Raw genomic sequence first — 24560 nt, 5'->3', positions numbered from 1 at the left:
TGCTGCAATTATCAAAATTTCATTTATAAAAAAATGAAGGTGTACTTAAGCAGGAGGCTGCCAGCACTTCAGCGCCAGAGTGTTTGCCTTCAGTGGTACAAGCTCAAGCCACAACTAATTTTTGCTTTTGTGCTATGCTCTAAGTAACCTTCGTTTGTATGGAAGCAAATCGTTACCATATTTCAAATGAAAAAGCATTTTCAGAAATGCTTTTTCATTTTAAGAATGTGGCTGCATTGTTTGACTCATAAATGAAATTAGTTATCAATCATCCTACTTGCATTTTAATTTTCTTCTTCACGACTGCACATTTTATGCCATGATCAAAAAGAAAACAAAGCAGACATTGCTTTTTCGTTTTCGTGGTCTGCCCATAAAGTACTGCCCAGAACTCGAAAACGAAAAAGCATTCCGAGCTGCGGGCGCAGCAAAGTGACGTCAGCAGCCACTCTTCCTCAACTCCCATCTTGTTTGGTAGGGGGCGCTGTGCACGTCTGCATTGCATTACATTGCAAACGTGCCGAGAAATTGATTGCTCAATTTGTGGCAGTGGCAGATTTACCAGTTCCTGCACACTTCCCATTTTACTTTTTTTTTTTGTTAAAGAAAATAAATCTTCATAATCCAGTCTCTTCTTCTGGGTGTTTCTCTGCATGTGGGTCAGGACTATCTCGAGCATAATGGAAAATACTCAATGAAATATTGTAATGTGTGTGTGATTGCGATGACAAAATGTAGAAAGTTCAAGGAGCATTAATACTCTTGTGCGGCATGGAGTACGGGAAAACTGAAGGAATTCATTTCAGTAACTCAAGTCAAAACATTGCAAGCACTATGAATTATGTGTATAGTAAAGCAATAGCAGACCACTAGATGGCAGAATCCCTCCATAAATTTTAAGGTTCTCTCAGCTAGACGTCATGTATTTTGATTAAATCACACCATAACATTATCGAGCATCTTAAATTGTTTCAATAAGAATCCCAAAACCAAAGTAAGAGTGCGAGTGGAAATGTACCCCTATTATGAAACCAACTATCCTTGATTTAAAGAATGAAATATAAAATGTATCTCTTAACGTTTATTACTTTCTTTTGTAACGCAGCTGGCTACAAAAAAACCAACCTCTTATCTCTAACTCCCTTATGATTTCACTTCATGATGGAGCCTTATCATTTCCTTTTGTTTTACTTGACAACTCTTTTGTTGGGGTCACACTTCATCTGGATCAACCAGATGCAACAGCTCAGAAAGGTCTGCATGAACCTTCCTTACCTGCAATTTAATCTGTAAACCAGACCTGTACAGGTATTTGATTAAGAAGTTGAAATCAGAGGGTGATTACATATTTTTGGAGTTGATCCATTTTTTTTTTCTTGTGCATTGTCTTTAGTGTCATTAAATGTTTTGTATTTAAGTAATTTTTTATATTTTTGTTTTTTTTTTGTTTTTTTTTTGTTTACAAAATAAAACTGATGTTCTTCCCAGGGGTACAACAATTCATTTAAATATTTAAATGTTTTACATATCAGAACAAAGTATTAGGTTCAAAATTAGATAAATACTACCTCAAATGAACAATAAATAATTGGTTTTATTAGGTTTATTAATTTATTTTAGAAGATTTATTGGGTGTGACTCTATAAGCGGGTCACCAGTTTTCCAGTTCCAGCATCTACATTAATACATTTCCAGTTATGAGATTCATCAATGCATTGAGCAACAAGGAGCTAAAGTAGTGAACCACTTTTTGGTAATGTTCTTCATGTATGGAGACATAAATTAGAATGATTGGAGTCTTAATGCAGAGTAAGGTCAAAAAGTGGAAGTGGAAGAAATGGAGGTACTCAAGATGACTGGATGTTAACCAGAAAGATGTTTTGACTCTGAAGTCAGAGAAATCTCTTCATGAGGACTGCTTCAATTGAGTTTTATCAGCCTATGACATATGAGGCCAATTTCCTTGCAGCCAGTGTCGGGGTATCGACATATGAGTCATTCGCACAAACCGATTTAAAATAAAAGAAGTCTGTCTCAGAGGTGGCTCAGGAGCCTGTGGTAAAAAAAACAAGTTGCTGTACATTATTGAAGACACCATATGTCCTCTGCAAACAATATTGATGAACCAGCAGGTTACATTTACTCAGAGACTTCTTTAACTTCACTGCTGAACAACTGATACATGAGGTCATTTTTACTCAGCCGTTACAGCAAATTAACTGGACTACAACATGAGGGTTTTACAATGACATTTAAAGCATTCATATTATTTACAATGCTTTTCAGACATACTTTCATCTTCATATTTATGGATACAACTTTATGTATGAATAAATAATATTCTTCTGTACTTATATATACACACTAGCCGACCACTTTATTAGGTACACCTGTCCAACTTCTCGTTAACTCAATGCATTTAAGCATGTAGACATGGTGAAGATGATCTGCTGCAGTTCAAACCAAGCATCAGAATGAGGAAGAAAGGTGATTTAAGTGACTTTGAACGTGGCTTGGTTGTTGGTGCCAGAAGGGCTGTTCTAAATATTTCAGAAACTGCTGATCTACTGGGATTTTCACGCACTACCATCTCTAGGGTTTACAGAGAATGATCCAAAAAAGAGAAAATATCCAGTGAGTGGCAGTTCTGTGGGCGCAAATGCCTTGTAGATGCCAGAGGTCAGAGGCGAATGGCCAGACTGGTTCGAGCTGATAGAAAGGCAACAGTAACTAAAATAATCACTCGTTACAACCAAGGCATGCAGAAGAGCATCTTTGAACGCACTACACGTCGAACCTTGAGGCTGATAGACTACAGCAGCAGAAGACCACACCGGGTGCCATTCCTGTCAGCCAAGAACAGAAAACTGAGGCTACAATTCGCACAGGCTCAGCAAAATTGGACAATAGAAGATTGGAAAAACGTTGCCTGGTCTGATGAGTCTCGATTTCTGCTGCGACATTCAGATGGTTGGGTCAGAATTTGGCGTCAACAACATGAAGGATCCATCCTGCCTTGTATCAACGGTTCCGGCTGGTGGTGATGGTGTAATAGTGTGGGGGATATTTTCTTGGCACACTTTGGACCCCTTAGTACCAATTGAGCATCGTGTCAATGCCACAGCCTACCTGAGTATTGTTGCTGACTATGTCCATCCCTTTATGACCACAGTGTACCCATCTTCTGATGGTTACTTCCAGCAGGATAACGTACCATGTCATAAAGCACAAATCATCTCAGACTGGTTTCTTGAACATGACAATGAGTTCACTGTACTCAAATGGGCTCCACAGTCACCAGATCTCAATCCAATAGAGCACCTTTGGGATGTGGTGGAACGGGAGATTCGCATCATGGATGTTCAGCCGACAAATCTGCAGCATCTGTGTGATGCTATCATGTCAATATGGACCAAACTCTCTGAGGAATGTTTCCAGTACCTTGAATCTATGCCACGAAGGATTAAGGCGGTTCTGAAGGCAAAAGGGGATCCAACCCGGTACTAGCAAGGTGTAGCTAATAAAGTGGCCGGTGAGTGTGTAAATATATATATATACATATATTTATACATGTTTTGTTCAGGAAAAACTTGGCCTATATATTGAAATATACATTAAGATCAATCCAATCATATTAACACATTCAAAATTAATTACCGGTATATGTATTTCAAATCAATCCTAAATATAATACTGTGCAGTGATATTCTGTTTGCAATGTCAATTGGTGAAAATAATTATTTTAAAGGAAGCCCAGCCAACTGGATTGAGTCGCTCACTTTGCAGCAATCCCCTTCTCTTGAGCAAGCATGTGGCGGCAGTGAAAAGGAACAACTTCCTTTAAACAGAAATAAGCCGCCAGCAGAACCCAGCTCAATAAAAGTGGAGATTGAGAAGACGGAGCACATCAAGGCTGCACACTATTAGAAAATCCTGCAATGACAATACTATCAGCAAATATTGCTATGACAAAGTATTTTCTTTTTCAATTATGCCCCAATACTCTCTGTGACTTTTAATATCTTAAGCAACTGTAGAATAACGTTTTGGCATCACCTCCAGTGAGACTTCAGTCAACAGAGAAGGTGTAAGCTCATGACTCAATGTTAATTGTACTCCAAACAATTAACATTGAGCACAAAGATATTGTCGTCTTATTTTTTCTACCTCTTCTTCAATAGTCGGTCACGGAGAAATTGTGCCTATCTCCAGCAGTCTATGGGCAGGAGGCAGGGTACACCCTGGAAAGGTTGCCAGTCCATCGCAGGGCAGCACAGACACACACAGGAAAAACAACCACACTCACACTCATTCACACTTAAGGGCCATATAGAGTCACAATTAACTTAACAGTCATGTTTTTGGACTCTGGGAGGAAGCCGGAATACCTGGAGAGAACCTGTGCATGCACAGGGAGAACATGCAAACCCCATGCAGAAAGACCCCTGGCCAGGAGTCGAACCCAGGACCTTCTTGCTGCAAGGCAACAGTGCTGCCAATGCAATGCAATGATGACATATTCATGATAAACTGTGCAGCCCTAGAGTACTGCTTATTGAGTACTTTCGCTGTTAAAGAAAAAGTAAAGAGTTAACGGCAGCAGGCGCTCTATTAATGGATTCATCTTAACGAAAAATGTAGCTAAGCTGATTAGCTCTGAGCCAGAAGTAAAATCTATGGAATGAAAAAAACACAGTAGGCCTACATAGTTAGTGGCAGCCACTACTCCAATGGCTTCTTCAGGAGGGACACAAGGTTAAACAGAAAGACAAGAGGAAGTGTATCATATGTATAGAGAAAACATGATGTTGGCAGTAATAGCTCAGCCAGTGTACAATGACACATCTAAACACAAAGTGTGCCAGGCCTGGTATTCTGTGAAATAAATAAGCATTTAACATAAAGGCAATAATAAAGCATACTTAGAGACTAGAATGTGAAAGTAGCAGAGTGAGAGAAAGATGTCAGAATTACCACAGCCTAAGTTTATAGCAGGGTAACTGTAGTGATGCTAAGGATAGCCACTCCTAGTTTTACAATGGAGGTAAACCTAGTCATAAAAGTAGATATAAGTAGACCTTATGGAGAAAAACTCTTGCTACAGCGTTTTGAATAAGCTGAATCTTTTCACTGAATTCTTTCGGGGAATATTGAATAGGTAAAAGAAGGATGTCCTTTAAACCTTTTAATGTGGGATTTCAAGGCCATTAGAGGTGTCCGAGTAAAGGAAGCTGAAAACAAATGCACACAATTTTTTGATTTTTAGTTGTCTTATTATTACTATTATGCACTACTTTGTAGGCGTTTATCACAGAAAATCCTACTACAATATTTTAATATCACAAAATGTGATGAGGTCAGGGAGTACAGATATTGTTGTGCAGCTAAGTAACATGGTTGCCTTGCTTTATTCTATACCACTGGTAATTTAAGCCTGACACTGCCTAACTGTTTAACCACCAATTACACAATGATTAGAACATCGGCAAAATTGACAGCTAAACTGCAGTGGATATTATAGATGTAGGCTACTCTCTTGTTAACTCCTCACAGACTATTGTAATAAATTGATCACAAACCATGACCATGGGGCTGCACGGTGGCGCAGTTGGTAGCACTGTTGCCTTGCAGCAAGAAAGTCCTGGGTTCTGGGAGGACTCCCGGCTCTTTCTGCATGTAGTTTGCATGTTCTCCCCGTCCATGCATGGGTTCTCACCAGATCCTCAGGCTTCCTCCCACAGTCCAGTGGTGTAAAGCTCGCCTCCACTGGACTCTAGAGCAGTCGAGGTGCCATTTCTGGAGTGACGAATCGCACTTCTTCATCTGGCAATCTGATGGACGAGTCTGGGTTTGGTGGTTGCCAGGAGAACGATACTTGTCTAACTCTATTGTGCCAAGTGTAAAGTGTGTTGGAGGAGGGAGTATGCTGTTGGATTGTTTTTCAGGAGCTGGGCTTGACTCATTAGTTCCAGTGAAAGCAAAACTGATTGTTCCAGAATACCAAGAGATTTTGGACAATTCCATGCTCCTAACTTTGTGGGAACAGTTTGGAAATTGCCCCTTCCTCTTCCAACATGACTGTGCACCAGCGCACAAAGCAAGGGCCACAGAGTCATGGATAAAAGTGTTTGGTGTGGATAAGCTTGACTTCCCTGCACAGAGTTCTGGTGTGCACCTTTAGGATAAATTAGAGAGGAGAGTGAAAGCTAGGCATTCTCATCCAACATTAGTTCATGACCTCACAAAATATGCTTCTGGAAGAATGGTAAAAATTCCCATGGACACGCTCCTAAGCCTTGTGAACAGCCTTCCCAGAAGAGTTGAAGCTGTCATAGCTGCAAAGGGCGCACCACATCATATTGAATCCTATTCGATTAAGAAGGGGATGTCACAAAAGCTCATATAGAATCAAGGCAAGGGAGCAAAAATGTTTAGTAATATAATGTATATAAATTCAGGCAGTACTCGTGCTTTTACTCATGCTCGTACTCGCCGTCTTCCGCTTCTTCCGGGACCGGGTCGCGGGGGAAGCAGACTCAGTGGAGACACCCAGACGTCCCTCTCCCCAGACACCTCCTCTAGCTCCTCCGGGGGGAGCCCAAGGCGTTCCTAGGCTAGCCAAGAGACATAGTCCCTGCAGCGTGTCCTGGGCCGTCCCCTGGGCCTCCACCCGGTGGGACGTGCCTGGAACACCTCCTGAGGAAGGCATCCAAGAAGCATCTGGTATAGATGCCCGAGCCACCTTAACTGGCTCCTCTTGATGTGGAGGAGCAGCGGCTCTACTCAGAGCTCCTCCTGGATTCAGGCAGTGTGGGGTTAAAATGTCTGGTTTTTGACCATGATATATCATTTTTAACATTTTTAAATCTTGTGTCACATAATGTCACACTTATCTCACACATGCGATAAACCAATCTGTTAAGGGGAAAATCTAAATGATTAAAAATGTTAACTAATAACTTGGTTGGATATATTTGCACATCCTTTAACTAATACTTTGCTGGAGCACCTTCTGATTCATTTTCAGGATTCAGTCGTCTTCAATTATAGTGAAGCTGATCAACTGGGAAATAAAATGCAGCTGTTCTAGTATGATTTCTCTTTCCCCCTTTTCCACATTTGAATCGTTTAGCTAAAGCCAGTTAGTTTGCAGAGAGGGTACAAACGATCAAAACATGCCAAATGTACAAAAGTATCATTAAGAAGATGGACATTAAAAGTTCCACATAATTATTTACACACCACGGTACAATGAAGGCAGCCATTATAGAAAACAATGTGGAAACTAGCTGGTGGCCTGCAGGAGGCTGGCAGCAACACTGAAGGAGCTACAAAATTTTTCAAAAAACAACATAGTGCATGACCAAAGGAACATTATTATCAAAGTAAAACATGGCAGTGACTGGGTGATGGTCTGGGGTTATTTCTCCTCAAATCAGAGTTCTCTGCAGCTGTTTTTATTTTTTGTTTCTATCAAAGTAAATGACAATATCCCCAGGTACAATCAGTCCATTTTTACCTAAAGGTTTCAGGAAGGAGGGCAGCAGGTAATGGAGATATTTTTCAGCATTATCTTTAGTCCAAGCACACATCCTTATCGACAAAGGACTCATTTTATGAGAGGAAAATTTTAGTTTTGGGATCGCTTAGCCAGAGTTCAGATCTGATTAATTTATAAAATCTGAAGAGCTACGTAAGGGGAAAATCGAAATAAATAACAAGAGATGAGAATAAATGGACAAGAGATCTCTTCACAGTCGAATAGATTTGGAAAACATTTGCAAGATAGAATTGGCAAATAATGACAGGTTAAGATAAGGGATGGTATAAACTCTTTCTAAAGAACACTGAATGTTGAAATGAAAACAAAAAACCAGTTGCTTTAACAAAATAATGATTTAAAGGTGTGCACAGTTACACAAACATGCTATTGTTATTTGTTTTTCATCTTATTTTATTGTGTAACAGATGTGTATGTTTTTCAGCTGAATTGTACAGGATAGCCATCAAACTACGCGTAAAGTCCTGGAATTCATGGCCCAAATCTGAAGGTTTTCTGTGTGATGTTTTTGTGGAAGATTTGTTAAAAGAAAGCAGCACATATTTTATGAAGAGACTCGTGCAGACCAGGGAGGATGAAATAAGTTATGTAAAGAGAAATTTACATACATTACAGAATAATAAAAAATTAGGTGGGTGTTACAAAATCATATTACAAAACGAATTATGAATGGCTTTTAAAGAAAGGGGTTAAGAACTTCGGTGTTACATAAATAGTTAGTTTAAATAGTGTTGAATAACATAACAATTTAAGTGTATTTAAATAATGTTTAGGTTAATAAGGGGTCCAAGCCTGGCGCAGTCTCTATATTAACTTCACTGCGTCTCTTCCGCAGTTATGAAACTTTCATACACAGGTTTTGTAACACAGCCCGTCCTGACCAATCACGGACCGAGCCTGCTGTTCACGTGACTATTTTTTTTTTAATATAACATCTCTGAGGAAAAGCCTTTCATTACATTGCCAAGCACCGCGGCAGCTATCGAAATGTATAAACACGGTTACAAAAGAACCCCTACGTTCACTTAGCATTTCACAAAAACATTTCAATGCTGCCATGGCGCTAAAACCCCAGGTGGTGGACACGGTAGAGGAGAAAAGCGCTTTCTTTATCGGCGCAAAGGAGGAAGAGGAGGGCCACCATGAACTTATACTACAGAAAGGCAACGCTTTGGCGTCTGAAGACTGTCTCAAGGAGGCCATCGACTGGTTTTCAGCTGCCATGCGCTACGGACCGGTGCGTCCCGAACAGTTAAGCACCTTTGTGGAGTGTATCCTCCGCAACTTCAAGAGGAAAGCCCCCGGGCCGCAGTCCTCAGCTGGCCGGGGTCCGCACGCAGCACAGGATTCCGGAGACTTTGCGGTGTTTGGCTGCCCCAACTGTCACGGCTTTTTAGGCGAACCCGTGACAGTAGCTTGCGGACATTCGTATTGTAGAAGATGTTTACAGCGGCGCCTCGTCTCCAGGTGTAGGCTATGCCATGAGCCCGTTGGAGGTGAGGAGAAAACCAACGTAGCTCTGTGCGGCCTTTTAGAAAAATGGTTTCCCGACGAGCTGAAAAAGTTAAAAACATTACAAAAAGTGGAAGCGTCGTGTGGGAGAAAACGCTACAGCGAAGCTGTTTCTCTAGCGAGCGACGTTCTCCGGTCAGGTGAGTGTCTTTATTACAACATTTGAAATTAGAAAAAGGTGTGTCAAGGTAGAAATATGTGTCTCAGTGTTAAAACAAGTTGAATATACGAGTGTAATTCGCATCATAACACCATGTGTTGTTACGGGACCCGTGGAGGTAAACTGCGTGACTTTGACTGACCAGTAGTTTTAAAAAACACTTGGAGCTGACTCCATGTGTTTTGTTCCTGCCTCAAGTCTTCATGGCCATGCTTACGAAATTGAATCGCACTGAGCATGCGCGATGGGTGTAAGTTGCATAAGGCAGGTCGTGACACTTCAATGGGTTCGGTTTTGTAACTTCTGAAAAGGGGGAAGGGCAGTTTTATTTTGTAATTGTCCCGACCGTTAGAATCTACGCATTCATAAATGGTTTACAAAAAGATGAACAAAACCATTCTGGATAAATATGGTGATCCGTGCAGACACGCTGAGAGGTAGCAAACAAGCTCCAGTTCACCATTATGCAATGAAAAGAAAGGAAACTGGGTGACTCTGGCATCTTGCTTTGTCTGATGACTGACAAGAGTCAGTTCGTTTAGAATTAAATGATTATGAACCCAATAAAACTTTCATTATGGAAATTTTGTACTTATGGAAAGGACAAAACCTATAAAATAAAATAATTATATAAATTTATAGAGAAGCCGCAATAAGTTATGCAAGTTTGCTATGGACCCAAATCAGACAAACATTACTACTGATTACTTATTTGCTTATTTGTCATAGACATTTAAGTGATTGTAACCTTTTTTTTTTTTTTTTACTAATAATCATAAATATCCCCCATTTTTACTGGATGCCTAGCTACTAAATTCAATTAATCAATTTATCTATGTAGGTCAAACATATGGTTTAGAATATTATTTTGGGAGTTGGAAGTATTGCACTTGAAATAGGTTTTTCTATTTTTTATTCCATTAATAATCCCAAATATTATCCAGTTATATTTATACATTCGATTCATGAACTGATTCATTTTATTTATTTAGTAATATCTACTCTACTCAGTCCCAAGGTAAGGGTAAGTACATTTACTCATGCAGTGAGAAATAAGATGTCTTTTAGTTTAGTTTTATTGAAAGACAAAAAATTAAGACTGTGGCAGTGATTTTACGATGTCTTATTGCGTTAGTTACCAACTGTAAATCCAGAGAAAATAATTGACACCTTGTCTAATCCTCAAAATACTTTTTAACTGCAATCCTGATATGCTTCCACGCCAATTTTGGATACCTAACTGGGATTTCGGGGGACTTGCTTGTTGTTGTTGAAAGCATTTATCAAAGTACACAGAGTGTAACATGATTGCTAAAAAACATGATACTCGACGTTTGTCATTTGGACACAGAAACAGAAAGCCACATAAACATAGCTAGGAGGTCATGAAGCTCCATAGTCATGCCTCTGTAGGACTGAATCTGACTTGTGCTTTTTAGCCGTATAACCTATAGCCCCGCAAAACACAACCTAAAGAGGAGAACAGGGTCTTCCACATACTGGTGCCTGTCTGGTGGACCTGTTCTCGCAGCATCTGGGGAACGCGAGCAAAACGACTTTGAAGCTGTGTTTCTAGAAAACAGTCAAACATGGGTGAAAATGTGCTGAAAAAATCCCACTCAGTTCAGAAAGAGGGCTGACAAGTTTTAATGGAGTGCAGGTCAGCTAAGTCAAGTAACAGCTAATTTTCCGTCTGCGCAGCAGTTTGTTTTGAATACTTTGACAGCTTAATGCCAGTACGTGTTACAAAACGATGCTAGGCGTGGGGAGGCTCTTCCTCAGAAACTCACGTCCACTGATTACTGCTGGTCTGTTAACGCTTATGCAATGTGTTTTTTTTCTTCCTCCGGGTTTGCAGATCATTTATTAGCACAGAGTACAATTGTTGGTTTTAAAGTGATTATCTAATGTATGACTTGCAGGAAACCACTTTCATTGAAGTAAATGGAACCATATTCTGAGTTCACTAAACAAAATTCAAACTTAACACACAGTTTGATGTTATTGAGCATTTACTGGGAAGTTTATCATGACTAGGCACTGGCCGGTATAAGATTCTCACAGTGCAGGACCGCCGTGAGGAATAATAATCCGATTTCTCATGGAGTGGTTCTCTCTAATGGAGAAAGAATTGTGTATGCGGACAACATTTCAAGCACCAAGTTTATTCATTTTTTTTTTCCCCCCTGTGTGTTGCAGATCCAACCGCGACCTTGGCCCGTCTTTCGCGAGCAGAAGCCTACACGGCGCTCAAGCAGTACCAGCTGGCTTTGGAGGATGCAGAGTTCTGCTCCAGGTCCAGCTATTCTGCTGAGGTACGTCCGTCACTAAAAACTGAAACAAATAACAATATCAAGAACAACCTAACTATTCATACAAGCCTTTTAAAACCAAACTGTAAAGTATTTAGGGCTGCCAGCACCACATGAGTCCTCTCATTGAATTGTAATTCCAGGCTAACGCGCTGTTCTTGGCAAACAGACTAAAGGTTTCATTTTGCTTCTTGCGATGCCATAAAATAAAATTGGTTGAAGCTTTATTGTAGATTCATGACCAGGTTGGGAAATGTACTAAAGGAAGATCTAAAGTTTCTACTTTACTTTGGAAAGATTCAATTTCTTTCTTTACTGAGTGCAATCTTCAAAAACTTTAGTTGTTATTATCAGTGTTAATATGTTATAACAGATAACATATAAAGCTCTTTCCATCTAAAGCTGTGAATGACAAGATTAAGGTCAAAACTATAGATAGCTATTACATCACAGGCAGGAAACCACAGCCTGGTTTTATTTGTAGGATCTAGTATTCATCTGGTATGCGATATTTGTGTATTTTGTGTGTGTGTTATAATATGTGCACAAGTTTTCCATTTTCCATCCTGTAAATAACCTGTGGAACTATAAATGGAGGAACAGAAGTAATTGATCTGTGTCGTCTTGTTGACCTTTCAGGCTCTGTTCAGGAAAGCTACGGTGCTGCATGAAATGGGTCAGGTCGATGAGTCTCTCCAAGTCTTCCTCCACTGCCTGACTATCGACGAGGACTTCCCAGGTGCTAAACAAAAAGTGGAGAAGGTTAGAAATGATTTAAAGTGCCTTGAGTGAAAGGACTTATTTTATGGTAAAGATTACCAGCAGCATTTTCCTAAGGTTTCCAAGCATGTCATGATTACTGAGGCGGGACACCTGATCACTATGGCTGATACTGTTGGAGCATTTCTTGCTTGTTTTTGTTGCCGTCAGGGATGGGTACCTCTCACATTTGAACCGATACGGTACCGATACCCGGGAATAGATACCAGTACTAAATGGTACCAGTTTTCGGTACTTGTGTGTGTGTATGTGTGGTAATAAATGTCAATTTGTTTAATAATAAAATATCCAACATATTATATAAATTACCAGCATATAAACTTTAATGAATCCATCAAAACAACATCCAGCTGTTTGTATTGTAACTTCTCAGTTGTTTTAAACATTTCTTCTCCCATGGTGCTGGCTGCAGACGACCAGTCGCTAACGGTGCCGACTGCAGGAGTTGTAGCCGTAGATCTGAGGCTGATGAAAATTGTGCAATCTTCAAATCTTGTGCTTAACCAAGTGCTTCCTCAGATTAGAAGTATTCCCGCTGCTAGCCTTGCACTTCACGTCACAAATATTGCAGCGCACGTAATCTGCACCGCATTTTGAAAGGTGGAACCGTACTTTTGAGCGATTTCTATCAGCCACGCTTTGTTGACGGTACCAGTGGCTACTGACGTCATTACGCTCTGTGCGTGCAATGCTGTGTTCATGTCCGGCATGGAAAATCGCCATTCCCTCGGTGTCACAATGATGCGTTTAGGTACCGAGACATGGTACCGTTTGATTTTACGAGAATCAGTACTTGGGTACCCATGAAAGAACTAAATTCGGTGTCCATCCCTAGTTGCTGTAAACGTTTAAACATTTGCAGAACAGTGTTAGGTAAACATGAATATTGTTGGATATATGAATTATGAAATGTAAGTTAAAAATCTTATGTAGACTGCTAATGAGGAGGTCCTTCTGTTCCTCACAACGTTATTATCATTAAGTGTTTTACTGACTGAATTTTAAGATGTTAGTGAGTTGGAAAATATAATCTAGGGTTAAAACACTTCTATATCCTGCTCGGGTCGTGAAAAAAAATGTTCAGAAATGTCTTTATTTCAATGACTACATTTTAAATGATTTGGAATGACTTTAAACATTTTCTATTGATGTTTTCGTAAGTGTGTGTGTATGTATGTTTGTATATATACCTGAAAACTAGGAGAATGAACTGTAAGAACAATTAGAAAGTTCCTTATGTATCTGCGCAACAAACCAGTTGATCCTGTCCTGGCTAATCTTTTCAGTACAGCTCTTCAAAAGCTTGGATTGAGCCACACATTTCTTGGACGAGTCCCAACTTATAACTTAATATTTCAAGATTGGCTTCAACCTTTCTGATCAGTCATGGAATTACATAACCTGCTAGTGGGTCAGGTCTTGTGACCCTGTCTGTAATGACATTAGTAGCTCTTAATTATAGGGACATCGCTGAAGTTATATAAGTGGCAGACATTTGACTGAAAAGCAGTTATTCCCTGGCAGAGTCGTGCTGTGATGGCTGTCGCTCATTTATAATATATTGATAGCAGCACTTAAAACAGTTTAGACAACATATATGCTGACCTTGTTTGTATCTCGTTAAATCATTTATCAGTGTAAAATGTCCTTCATTAGTGTAGGTTGCTAGAGTGTTTGCAAATACAAAAAACAGAGAAACACATGATTGCCTTGAAATGATAACAGTAGATAACCTGGTTAGCCACAGATGTAGCTCCAGTGGTTTTCCAGCTTAGCTTAACTGGAAGATGGTTTCATGTCATTCCCAGATCGAAGCTCCCACTTCAGAGATCAATGGGACACAGCGCAGCCATCGACCAGAACATTTTTTTTCTGAAGTTCTTGAGATATTCCCCTCTGCACCTATTATTTTTGAAAGATTTCTGATGAAGCTAAGCTCAGGGAACCTGAACAACTCATCTTTTTGATTGTTTATGCTTATTGGCTGTACATTGAAGGTTTATTTCTTCATATCTACATTTAAAATAATAACATAGTATTTCTACCACAATTTCCTTATAAGCACCAAAGCAGCTCATGTACCACCAGTGGTGCTTGTGTTGATGGTCTTCAACCAATCCCTGGAATCGTTGTCCTTAGACAATGACTTTTTTTTTTATTAGAACAAGGCTCGTTCACCGATTGGCTAACGGATTACTTCCTGACTTATATTATATTTGCGTACCACAGGGTTCTTGGTAATTGCCATTTGTGACTCTGAACTCCACTGATGAACTGATTCCTTTTGCAGATCTTGTGTGACCTTCTCTCCCCGGTTGATGAGAATGTTGAAGTAGGCCTGAGAGAAACGACACAGAACACGTTATCCCACCTGCGCAGTAAACATTTTGTGACCGATGCCCAAGCTCAGCCACAGGACCCCGATCAGAGGCAACAACAGCAACACCAGGTCCGTGCCACGTCTGCACACCAGGTGGACAGCCAGGAGGTACCCACATATTGAATAATTATGTTGCTTAACTCCCATGTTCTATGACTGCATCAATGCAGTACAGTTTCTGCTCTGCGGTTAGAGGAATCGCTGTCACCTCTTACCTTCTGTCTTGTGTCACCATCCAGAAACGATGTGAAAGCCCGGAGCGGCCCGGCCTGAGCCGAGCCCAGTCGCTTCGAATGCACAGCTATAACACTAGTGAAGAGGGGCTGAAGAGGGTGAGCTCGGCTCCTCAGCTGGGCAACCAGGACAAGGGAAGTCTGCTGAAGAGGAAGCTGTCCGTGTCAGACATTGAACCATATGTGGTGGACAGTGGAAGTAGCAAATGTAAGAAACAAGGTTAGTTTCTAAACCGTTTTTCCTGTTTACTCTTGTCACACTAAAAGATTGCTGGAGAAAATAATTTACTGTGCCTCGCAAAAGTATTCATATCTCTCGAACATTACTACAATTGGTCCCATTACAACCAGACCTTTATGAGTTCTATTTGGTTGCCTCCTTTTAAGTAAAACCCAGTGCAACCAATTGCCCTCAGGTGCTAACATGGCGTCCACCTGCGTGTACTTTAATCTCAGCTGTTCTGTGAAGCTCTCAGAGGTTTGTTAGAGAACCTTAGTAAACAAACACATTCATGAAGACCAAGGAACACAGCAGATCAGTCAAGGATAAAGTTGTGGAGACATTTAATGCAGGGTAAGGCTATAAAACAGTAAACCCAGGCTGTAGACATCTCTTCAATCCATCATCCAAAAATAGAAACAATATGGCACAACTGCAGACCTTCCAGCTCCTGGCTGTCCAGCTAAACCTGCAGCTGCTCAAGGAGAGCATCAATATTTGTTGTGCAGCAATAGGATTAGTTTGACTATAAATAACTATTAATAAGTGCCAAAGGCAATTATTTTACAAAGTTAGTCATTTTGATCAGAATTACCAAGTCGGGGCACCGCCTGATTATCAGGAGCCAAACTGATCTCAGTCTCTGTCAGTTACTGTTTTATGAATACTTGCCCGGTGAGGTGTGTTATTATAGAACAATAGATGAAGGAGTGAATTCATGCGCTGGTAGCAAACCTGATATACACATACAGAATAAACACAAACAACTTCTCTCCAAATACAAGAATTTATTAACAAAATACTTCCAGTCTGTAAACTCTTTATTTAGGCCAGTAACATTCAACTAAACTACTAAGTAAAAAGAAAAAACAAAAGGGAAAAAAAACTAGAAATGAAAGTCATTGTTGCAAAAACCATGTAAGAAAAACAAATGTGGAAGAAGGTTCTCCGGTTAGATGAGATTCACAATGAACTCTGTGGACTACGCTATGGATGGAGGAAAGCTAACAACACACATCTCTATCAACACATGATACCACAATGAACCACGGTAGTGGCAGTATCATGCAGTGAGAATTCTTTCTTTAGTAATGACAGGGAAGCCAGTCCGAATTAATGGGGAAAACATATGGCGCTGTCCTGTTCATTGCAGTCCTGGAAGACTTGAGGCTGGGATAGAGGTTCACCTTTCAGCAGAACAATGACCCTAAGCATACAGTCAGAGCTAGTTTATTGGTTAAGATGAACTCTTATACGTGTGTTAGAAAGGTCAAGTCAAAGACCAGAATCGATTCCGATTGAAAATCAGTGTCCAGATGTTCACAGAGCTTGAGCTAGTTTGTAAAGAAAGCTGCACGCTACATTTCCAGGTTTTATTTGTAAAATGATTTGAGAATTTTCCGTCCACGTCACTCTGTGTTGGTCTGTCACATAAAATCTCAATAAAATACTGTCCATAAAAATGTGTGATTATAACATGACAAAAAATAAAAAAAGGTTTAAGGACCTTAGAATATTTTTTGCAAGGCACTATATGTTATTAAAGATGAATAAAAAAAATAAAAAAATCAAATTTCCCTTTTAATCAAGGTGTATCAAAAGGCTCCAAGTCAGCCAATGCAAAAACCTGCAGTAGTGTTCCTCAGGATCTGCTCGACCCCAATGACCTGGAGTGCTCCCTTTGTATGAGGTAAGGACCACCCGCTGAGCTCCCTCTGTACCGGAATCTGAGCAGCTGGCTGATGATAACATCTCGCTGACCAATGCAGGTTGTTTTATGAGCCCGTGACAACGCCGTGCGGCCACACTTTCTGTAAGAACTGCTTGGAGCGCTGCTTGGACCACAACCCCCAATGTCCCCTCTGCAAAGAGAGCCTCAGAGAGGTAAGGTTTTAACACGTTAGAAACCTCTTTAAAAGCCTTCTTACTTGCATGTTTTTGTTGGTAACACATACCTGGACATCTCCAGTATCTAGCATGCAGGAAATACGTGGTGACAACTGTCTTGGACGTCCTGATTAAACACCTTTTCAGTCAGGAGTATGAAGAGAGGACAAAAACACATGTGGAGGAGAACCAAGAGTTGTCTGAGTAAGAAGCCATTCTATTTCATTCCTCTGTTCATGTTTAAATGTTAGAAGCAGAAGATTCACTAAAGTTTTAAAAATCCAAACTGACTGTTGATTTCTGTCTCCTTTCTGTAGCCTGACAAAGAACGTGCCTATTTTTGTGTGTACCATGGCTTACCCCACCGTGCCTTGTCCCCTGCATGTCTTCGAGCCACGTTATCGCCTCATGATCCGCCGCTGCATGGACACGGGCACGCGGCAGTTTGGGATGTGCATTAGTGATCCCCAGAAAGGGTAAACCTGCCACCGTTTCTGTCTGAGCATGAGATTGCACATCAGTTCCTTTTTCATGCAGTGTTGACTGAGGGTCTCTGAACCCGTAATTGCAGCTTTGCCAGAATGAAGTGTCATATCCATGTCTGCAGGTTTGCAGATTATGGCTGCATGCTGATTGTCAGGAGCGTCCATTTCCTACCTGACGGTCGTTCTGTAGTCGATACCATCGGAGGAAAACGTTTCCGGGTTTTGTCCAGAGGAATGAAGGATGGTTACAATACTGCAGACATTGAACACTTGAGGGACACCAGGGTAAGAGCCAAACTGATCATTCTAATGATTTTATTGTTTAGTGTTTGTTCCGGAACCCTTTCTTCAACAGGTTGGTTATGCACGCTGTCTATTCAGTCTAGAAAATCAGAAGCTTAAGTATGAAAAACGATGAGACATTTTGGAAAGCTCATCCATCTAGCATGGTTTTTGCAGGTTTCATATTTAAAGCCTGACCATTAGAAATAATTATTGGCTAATTTAATCAAAGCATCACAAATTGAAACTTTGCTGCCAGTGGATGACGTCTCTCTGCAGGTGCCTGCAGCTGCACTTAAGATCACGATAACTTCTATAAGATAGAGTAAATATCACAAAATGTATCAGTAATATGGGCAGCACATGATTTTCTAATACTGTACAGCCAAACAGCAACATTTAAAGATAACTGGCTGAAGAAAACAACCACTTTTCCACATTTATTTATTGATCATGTGGGGGCCGGATGGTCCACTAAGCGACTGGGGCAGATGGACGTAATTTCCACTGAAGTTCATACACTAGTGGACATTCAAATTTAAAGCCCTTTTTCTATCCCATCAATCCAAAGCAGGGTTGGCGATGAAGAAGTTATTTTTCAGGATGGTGATGCATCTTGTTTCAAAATTAAAAGCATTAAAAGCTTTTCTTTAGGAAACGTTGCTGAAAGTTGCTGAAAACTTGCTGGCCGGGGCCAGCAAACGGTCCGGAAAGCTACGAACGTTTTTTAACCTGACTTCTGAAGAATGTTTTTCATTACTGAACACTGTGATTCAAAGAATTCAAATTGTCCTGAAAGCCAGAGGCTGTGCGACAAAATAGTCATTTTGTCGTTAATGGCTCAACATTTAATCATCCATTTTCACTATGTTATCATTAAATAAAACATGCACCTTGTAGTTTGAATGTGTTTTTTAAAGTGTGTTGATGAAAGCCAGTATGTTGAGCCGGTAAATAAGATAGTTTTGTGTCATAGTTTTGTTAAACCAACCACAGGAACATCTTCAGAGAGCAGGGATTCCATATTTCCTGCCTGGGACACGTAGATGGCATCCATTACATTCAGCCAAAAATGATTCAGGTGAATACATTATTCTCTTCTACCTCTCAAGGTGGAGAACAGAGAGGAACTAGAAAAGCTACAGGAGCTTCACGATGCAGTTTACGGACAGGCCCAAGTCTGGTTCCAAAACCTCAAGATCCGCTTCCACAACCAGATTCTGCAACACTTTGGACCAATGCCGGAGCGAGAACCAGACATCCAGGTACAGTCATCCCTGGAGATTTGCATCGAGTTGAAAAAGAAATGCTGATGTTCCTAAATATGTGTTATTATGTTTAACTTTTGCAAATGCAGCAGTACTACTTATAATTGTAGTGTGTGCATAATTGTTTTGTGTCATTGGCTGATTATTTTAGACCAAAGGTCATCAGCAGGCAGAGAATTGTATTTTGAAGATGCTAGTTGTCACAGCTGGTATCTGCAAGAAAGCCGCCAGGCCTGGAAAGCTTTTAGTACTTGAAGTCTTTACGCAGGAGACTCACCCTCAGTTTTTAGTCCTGAATTGAATCATCTCATGACACATGGCCTTTTGGGAAAGCTCACAATGACACAGATTTGGCAGCCTCAGAGGTCTTAGGAATGCAGTTTTTGTGTGTGTTGTGCTCCGACTTCAGCTCGACCTGGAGCTCCTACAGGGATTACAGCTCGTTTCTTTGGACTACCACTGCCGGGTCTTTTGACAATGTGGGCTAAAGAGCTTAATGGGTGCTTCATGGCTAATCTCTCAGGCTGCGTTGCGTCACAAAGGTGTTGTGGAAAGAATCCCCCGCCTTACATACACAGACTCACTGAAACAGCAGAATAAGGACGGGGTTTTGGTGCTGCTCGTGTAATTTGAGTTTGAGGGAATGCAGAAATCCTCACAGATGTGTAACTTCAAATCCCTGTTGAGCATTTTTGTAACTTGGACTTGCAGAGAAGCATTGATTTATTTCGTTTTTTATTTGGCATTGTACCTCTGACGCAGATTACTGGGAACGGTCCGTTCAGTGTCGACTCATTCCAGAGTCATAGGACTGATTACTTCATTAAATCAAAAAAAATGATGTAACAGAAGTGGCCTGAATACAAAGCATGCTTGGTTTCCACGATTGAAAGAACCAGCTAATTTAACGGCAGATTAGAGGTCAATCAGAAATGTATATTTGTGTAAATGGAGATCAGTTTGAGATGATGTTGTGGAAGACTGGCTTTCATTACAGCTCTGTCATGTTACAGCAGATAAAATACAAGATGTCACTGTCGTCTCTCAGCTCCAGTAAGACTTTCTGACTTCTGATATGATTTAAAAATCAAGACGCAACAATTAGAATTTTGTGGCCAGTTTAGGATCTTTGGTTCATGCAAGGAGTCGGCCTGCTGATAGAGATTTTAGCTGATTCTGATTTCTCTTTATGAAGCAAGATATGTGAAGAAAAGGCATACATTTAAAATCATTTTTTCTTGCCTTTTTGTTGTGCCGATTGTTAACCATTAGATTAAGTGGAGCGGTGACTTCATGCTGCTACGTAGAAGAACAGTAGCAGTAAAACAGGATGTCCTAATTTAGACTATGAGGTTCACATTTTTAATTAGCTTTAGCATCTTATATCAGCACGGCTAGTATAGTTCAAACATCAGTCTTCAAAAAGCTACCAACATTTCCAGATCCAGCATATTTCATGGCAGACTGAGGTAGAAAGCTCAAAAGAAAAAGACAGTTTGCTGTACTCCATTCAGCCGTGCCGTTATCTGGTGAAAGTCCCGCTCACTCGCAGCTTGAATAAATCATCGAAATGCGTCGACATGTCGTAGAAAATACATTCTCTTTTAAGTAGCTTCTTACATTGCTTTACGTCCATAAATAAAATGTTATGGTTTCACAGCTCAGATCTGGAAATATTTTAAAACCCAAAGCTCAGACAAGTCCAGCAGATTAACATTTTTTTGCCGAAGTCGGTAAAAAGCTGAAAAGTACAACAGGAGAAATGGTGTCTAAATAAAATAGTGTTTTAGTTATCACAGGATCAGAAAGGTCAGGCTGCTGGGATTGTTACAGAAAGTACAATTAATGAATGACTGACAATTCCTTTGTTCCTGTTTTTGTCTCCAGGCAACTCCAAACGGTCCCGCTTGTTGCTGGTGGCTGCTGGCCGTTTTGCCCATCGACCCTCGGTACCAGCTCTCCGTCCTGTCAATGACCAGCCTCAAAGACCGCCTGGTGAAGATCCAGCACATTCTCACATATCTGCAGAGCATCCCCAACAACTAAGAGCTTCCCTACAACAGACAACCTTTGGGACTTAAAATGAAACCTTTAGGAAACCATCAATCAGCATCTCAACGAACTACAATCTCTACTACCAGCTGGCGTCATTGTTTTTCTTTTTACAGTTAATAAAACCCCCCATTTACTGTTGTGTGGATCAATAAAACAGACATATGGCCAAACCACCTCAGGGATGCACTTTTTGCTATAAAAGAAGTTCAAAAAGAAAGGTAATGCAAATATTTCTCGATCCTGATGCAGTTATCAGAAGATCTTCCATAAAGATATTGGAGAGAAGAAGCCACCTATTCCAGATGAAGACAGAGAGTAGTATTTCTAACAATGATGTTTAAAGGGTTCTTGAATTTTTTTTTTTTTTTACAATCTGTATAACTGAGGTAAAACAGTTTTTTAAGACCAGTAAAAGTACGTCGATTAGATTTAATTTGGAGGATGAAACTGAATCCTAAATGCTGAAAGTTGGACAGTAATGGAAAGTTTATTACACGCCATTATACTTCGCTTTAAAACTGGCACATAGAGATTTCAACATTTCATTTAGAGGAGCCATTCTGAGGTAAAATGTGTGCGAACCTAAGTGCATCTGTAGGTTGATGTATGTGTACCCAGCACTGATGAGAGGATTACTCCTTTCTCGTTTTCACCTATTTCTTTCACATGCTTGACACGCACAAACTTCCATTGCTGCCTCTTCACAGTAGCAAAGAACCTACGTGTTCACAGAATGGGATGATCTGTATTTCTCCCCATCTTGTTTATTTTACTTTTAAGTTTGATCCTGAAATGTCACATTTTCTCATCCTCCTTTTCTGATTGAATTCTCACAGTTTTGTTTTGCTTCTTTAGTTTGGTTGTGTTTGTGTCCCGTCCCGGCAGCTTAGGCAGACAACGCTGTGGGTCTGGTTCCTGTGCAGCGTCGCTGGGAGGTTTGCTCAACAAAAAAGGAGGAAATTAAGACATTACTCCTGCTGCACAGTTGACTTTTCTTTTCTTTTTTTATTAAAGGCACTGCAGACTAAATGTGGGATGAGCAGCACTTCGGACGGGCTAAACACAATTACAAAGATTATAAAGATGATCAATTTGTTGTAATTGCTGTATCAGCATGAGCGATATACCCCCAAAAATATTTGCCATTCAGTTTAAGAAATTAATTTATATGTAATTTAGAATATGTTTCTACTCTGACTATATAGTGTGAATACTAGGGGGATCTGGCAATATTCCTGATAAATTGAAACAACAAAGAAGATGAGGTAAACATCAGAGGAGTTCATGAAAAGCTGCTGAGGAGGGTACCTGCAGTGCTTCAGTCTGGGGGAGCTGCATTTGCCTTACACCATATCACATTGTGATTTCATTACCATTATGCATTGGCTTGGTTACCGCTCCCTAATTTTGTTTTTTTGCCGCATCATGAATGTTTTAATTTTTTTTTTCTCAGGTTAAGCTACTGTGTCTTCACAATCTCAAAAAATTGTGAGGGGAGAAAAAATAAAAATATATATTAAGTTAATGGTTAATGTAAATCATTTGTAAAAATCCTTGTCGGACAGATCTTGCTTTTTGCTAAAATGTTTTTAAGTTATCATTTTTCAATAATAAATGCACTTTTTTTTTTTAACAAACCCCAGTGTTTTTTTTTTATTAAATGTCCTTACATATTTAGTAGGAGGCATTAGACACTAATCTATCAATAAAGTCCATATGTACAAGTAGAGTGAAAAAATATAAAATTTATTTAGATATAATCTGCAGGAACAATTTTTGTCAGCTTTGATGAAGCTGTGCACTTTTTTGCCACATGAGGGCAACCTTACAGCATAATGGTTACATACACGCTTGGATTGCATAACTCACCCTTTACCCACTGCACTTACTCAACCTTCGCATTTGAGATGGTTGTACAGAGATACCTATGACTTCATATGTTTTTTAATCAACATGCAAAGCAACAGTTTAAAACTGAAAGAAGTAGGCAGTGGTCTTAAATTTTTTTGATGCTCAGCTCCTGAATCCAGTTCCCTCTCTTTCCATCAGAGGTCATCGTGCAGAAAGCATCATGACAAACTCTGCAGGGAAGACACAGAGACAGCAGGTCTTCTGAGAAGGACCAATGACTCTCAAATGTCAACATTTTCTCACATTGTTCTCAGCTGAAGTTGTACAGCACTGATTCCATTATCACACTTTGGCACTGATAGGCTGGAAAATAACAGATCTGAGGCCAAATTATAAAGGCTACTTGTGTGTTTCCTGTAACTATCAAAACTTTGGTAGCAATACCTGTTTGTGAATTTACTTCTCCATGAATGCAGGTCAAGTAAATGTGTAACCTCTGGCACAGATTTTCCGTTGCTTTGTTTATGCATGTGTTAATGTTGCCTGCACAGGTCCATGCTGGATGTGCATACTGAGCGGAAGCTCTTAGGAATGTTGTTTGCGTACAGCCCTTGAGCTGACCAGACATACGTGTCCTCTCCTGTGTGTAGCATGTGACAGGTGTCCAGGTTTGTACTCTTGGAGATCCTAATGCTCTGCTGATAAACTGAATGAACTGACTCTTTCAGCGCCAGCCCACCTGCACTTAATCATGTATCCTTTCCCATCTTGACATTTTTCTTCCTCATTCCTCAGCTCGTTTTATTACTCTGTCTCCTGCATCCAGAACTTATTGCCGTGTCCTTCCTCTAGCTCGTTCCTGCCCAGATCCCTTCAAAAAATGATCACATCTCTATGCCCTCACTGCACTTTTTATGGTGTTGTTGACTGAATATGAACATGTTTTTTATATTTTTATTCCACTAAAAACCAACATTTATTTGATGATCATCAGAGAACAAAAGCTTGAAAAACATTTGTAAATAATTTGAATAAATTCACTCCACAGAGCAGAATAAAGTCGGCTTTCTAAACAAAGATCACAAAAAATGTGTGTCCAAAATTAAAGGTTTAAAGAAACCCAGGGTGCTTTCTATTCAGCAATGATGGTAGCAATTGATTATCTGTGATAAATTCACCAATGAAAAAATATTAAACATAAAAATTATGATAGGTAGGCTGACTAGAATAAAGCTGCTCCTGGTTGTCTAACATAAAAAGCCACCCTTCTAACAAGTTTTCCTTTCAGGATTTCCAACTTTTTAGCTCCATCCATCTTCCCATCACTGTGTTTCAAACGGGATGTTTTTGTTTAAATGTATAAGAAGTATGCAATATTTTACAAGGTTTCCAAACTTCCATTTTCTATACCCGCTTTTTCCATCTCCAGCGGTCATTGGGCAGGAGGCAGGGTACAACCTGGACAGATCGTAGGTCCATTTCAGGAAAACAAAGAAACACACTATTTCACACCTAAGGCACTCCATGCAGAAAGACCCCCGGCTGGGAGTCAAACCCAAGACCTTCTTGCTGCA

The 24560-nt window shown here is 40.1% G+C and overlaps 2 protein-coding genes across 5 annotated transcripts in view; one reads left to right on the top strand and one right to left on the bottom strand.

Moving 5' to 3' along the window:
• Positions 1-8022: 8022 nt before the first annotated feature.
• Positions 8023-21308, top strand: lonrf1l (LON peptidase N-terminal domain and ring finger 1, like). Of its 2 annotated transcripts, none has more exons than XM_047365692.1 (12): positions 8023-9213; positions 11433-11548; positions 12185-12307; positions 14616-14813; positions 14945-15146; positions 16749-16848; positions 16928-17042; positions 17128-17249; positions 17363-17521; positions 17653-17815; positions 18925-19077; positions 20968-21308. In XM_047365692.1, the coding sequence occupies exons 1-12, from the start codon at positions 8619-8621 to the stop codon at positions 21124-21126; spliced, it is 2205 nt and encodes a 734-aa protein (XP_047221648.1). In that variant the 5' UTR covers positions 8023-8618; the 3' UTR covers positions 21127-21308. The 2 variants fall into 2 exon arrangements, with proteins under 2 accessions (XP_047221648.1, XP_047221647.1); XM_047365691.1 differs by having other exon boundaries at positions 8029-9213; positions 14945-15158.
• Positions 21309-22545: 1237 nt separating this feature from the next.
• The window catches only part of cabp4 (calcium binding protein 4), a 34854-nt gene continuing 32839 nt past the window's right edge, over positions 22546-24560 (bottom strand). For all 3 annotated transcript variants that reach the window (XM_047365696.1, XM_047365695.1, XM_047365694.1), the window contains one exon: positions 22546-23216. In XM_047365696.1, the coding sequence (XP_047221652.1) occupies positions 23188-23216 (29 nt within the window). In that variant the 3' untranslated portion in view covers positions 22546-23187. The remainder of the gene's footprint in view (positions 23217-24560) is intronic.

This window comes from Girardinichthys multiradiatus, chromosome 5 (genome assembly GCF_021462225.1).
Source record: "Girardinichthys multiradiatus isolate DD_20200921_A chromosome 5, DD_fGirMul_XY1, whole genome shotgun sequence".
Taxonomy (NCBI): Eukaryota; Metazoa; Chordata; class Actinopteri; order Cyprinodontiformes; family Goodeidae; genus Girardinichthys; species Girardinichthys multiradiatus.
Note: the sequence above shows the minus strand (reverse complement) of the source record. Positions and strands in the feature narration are given on the sequence as shown.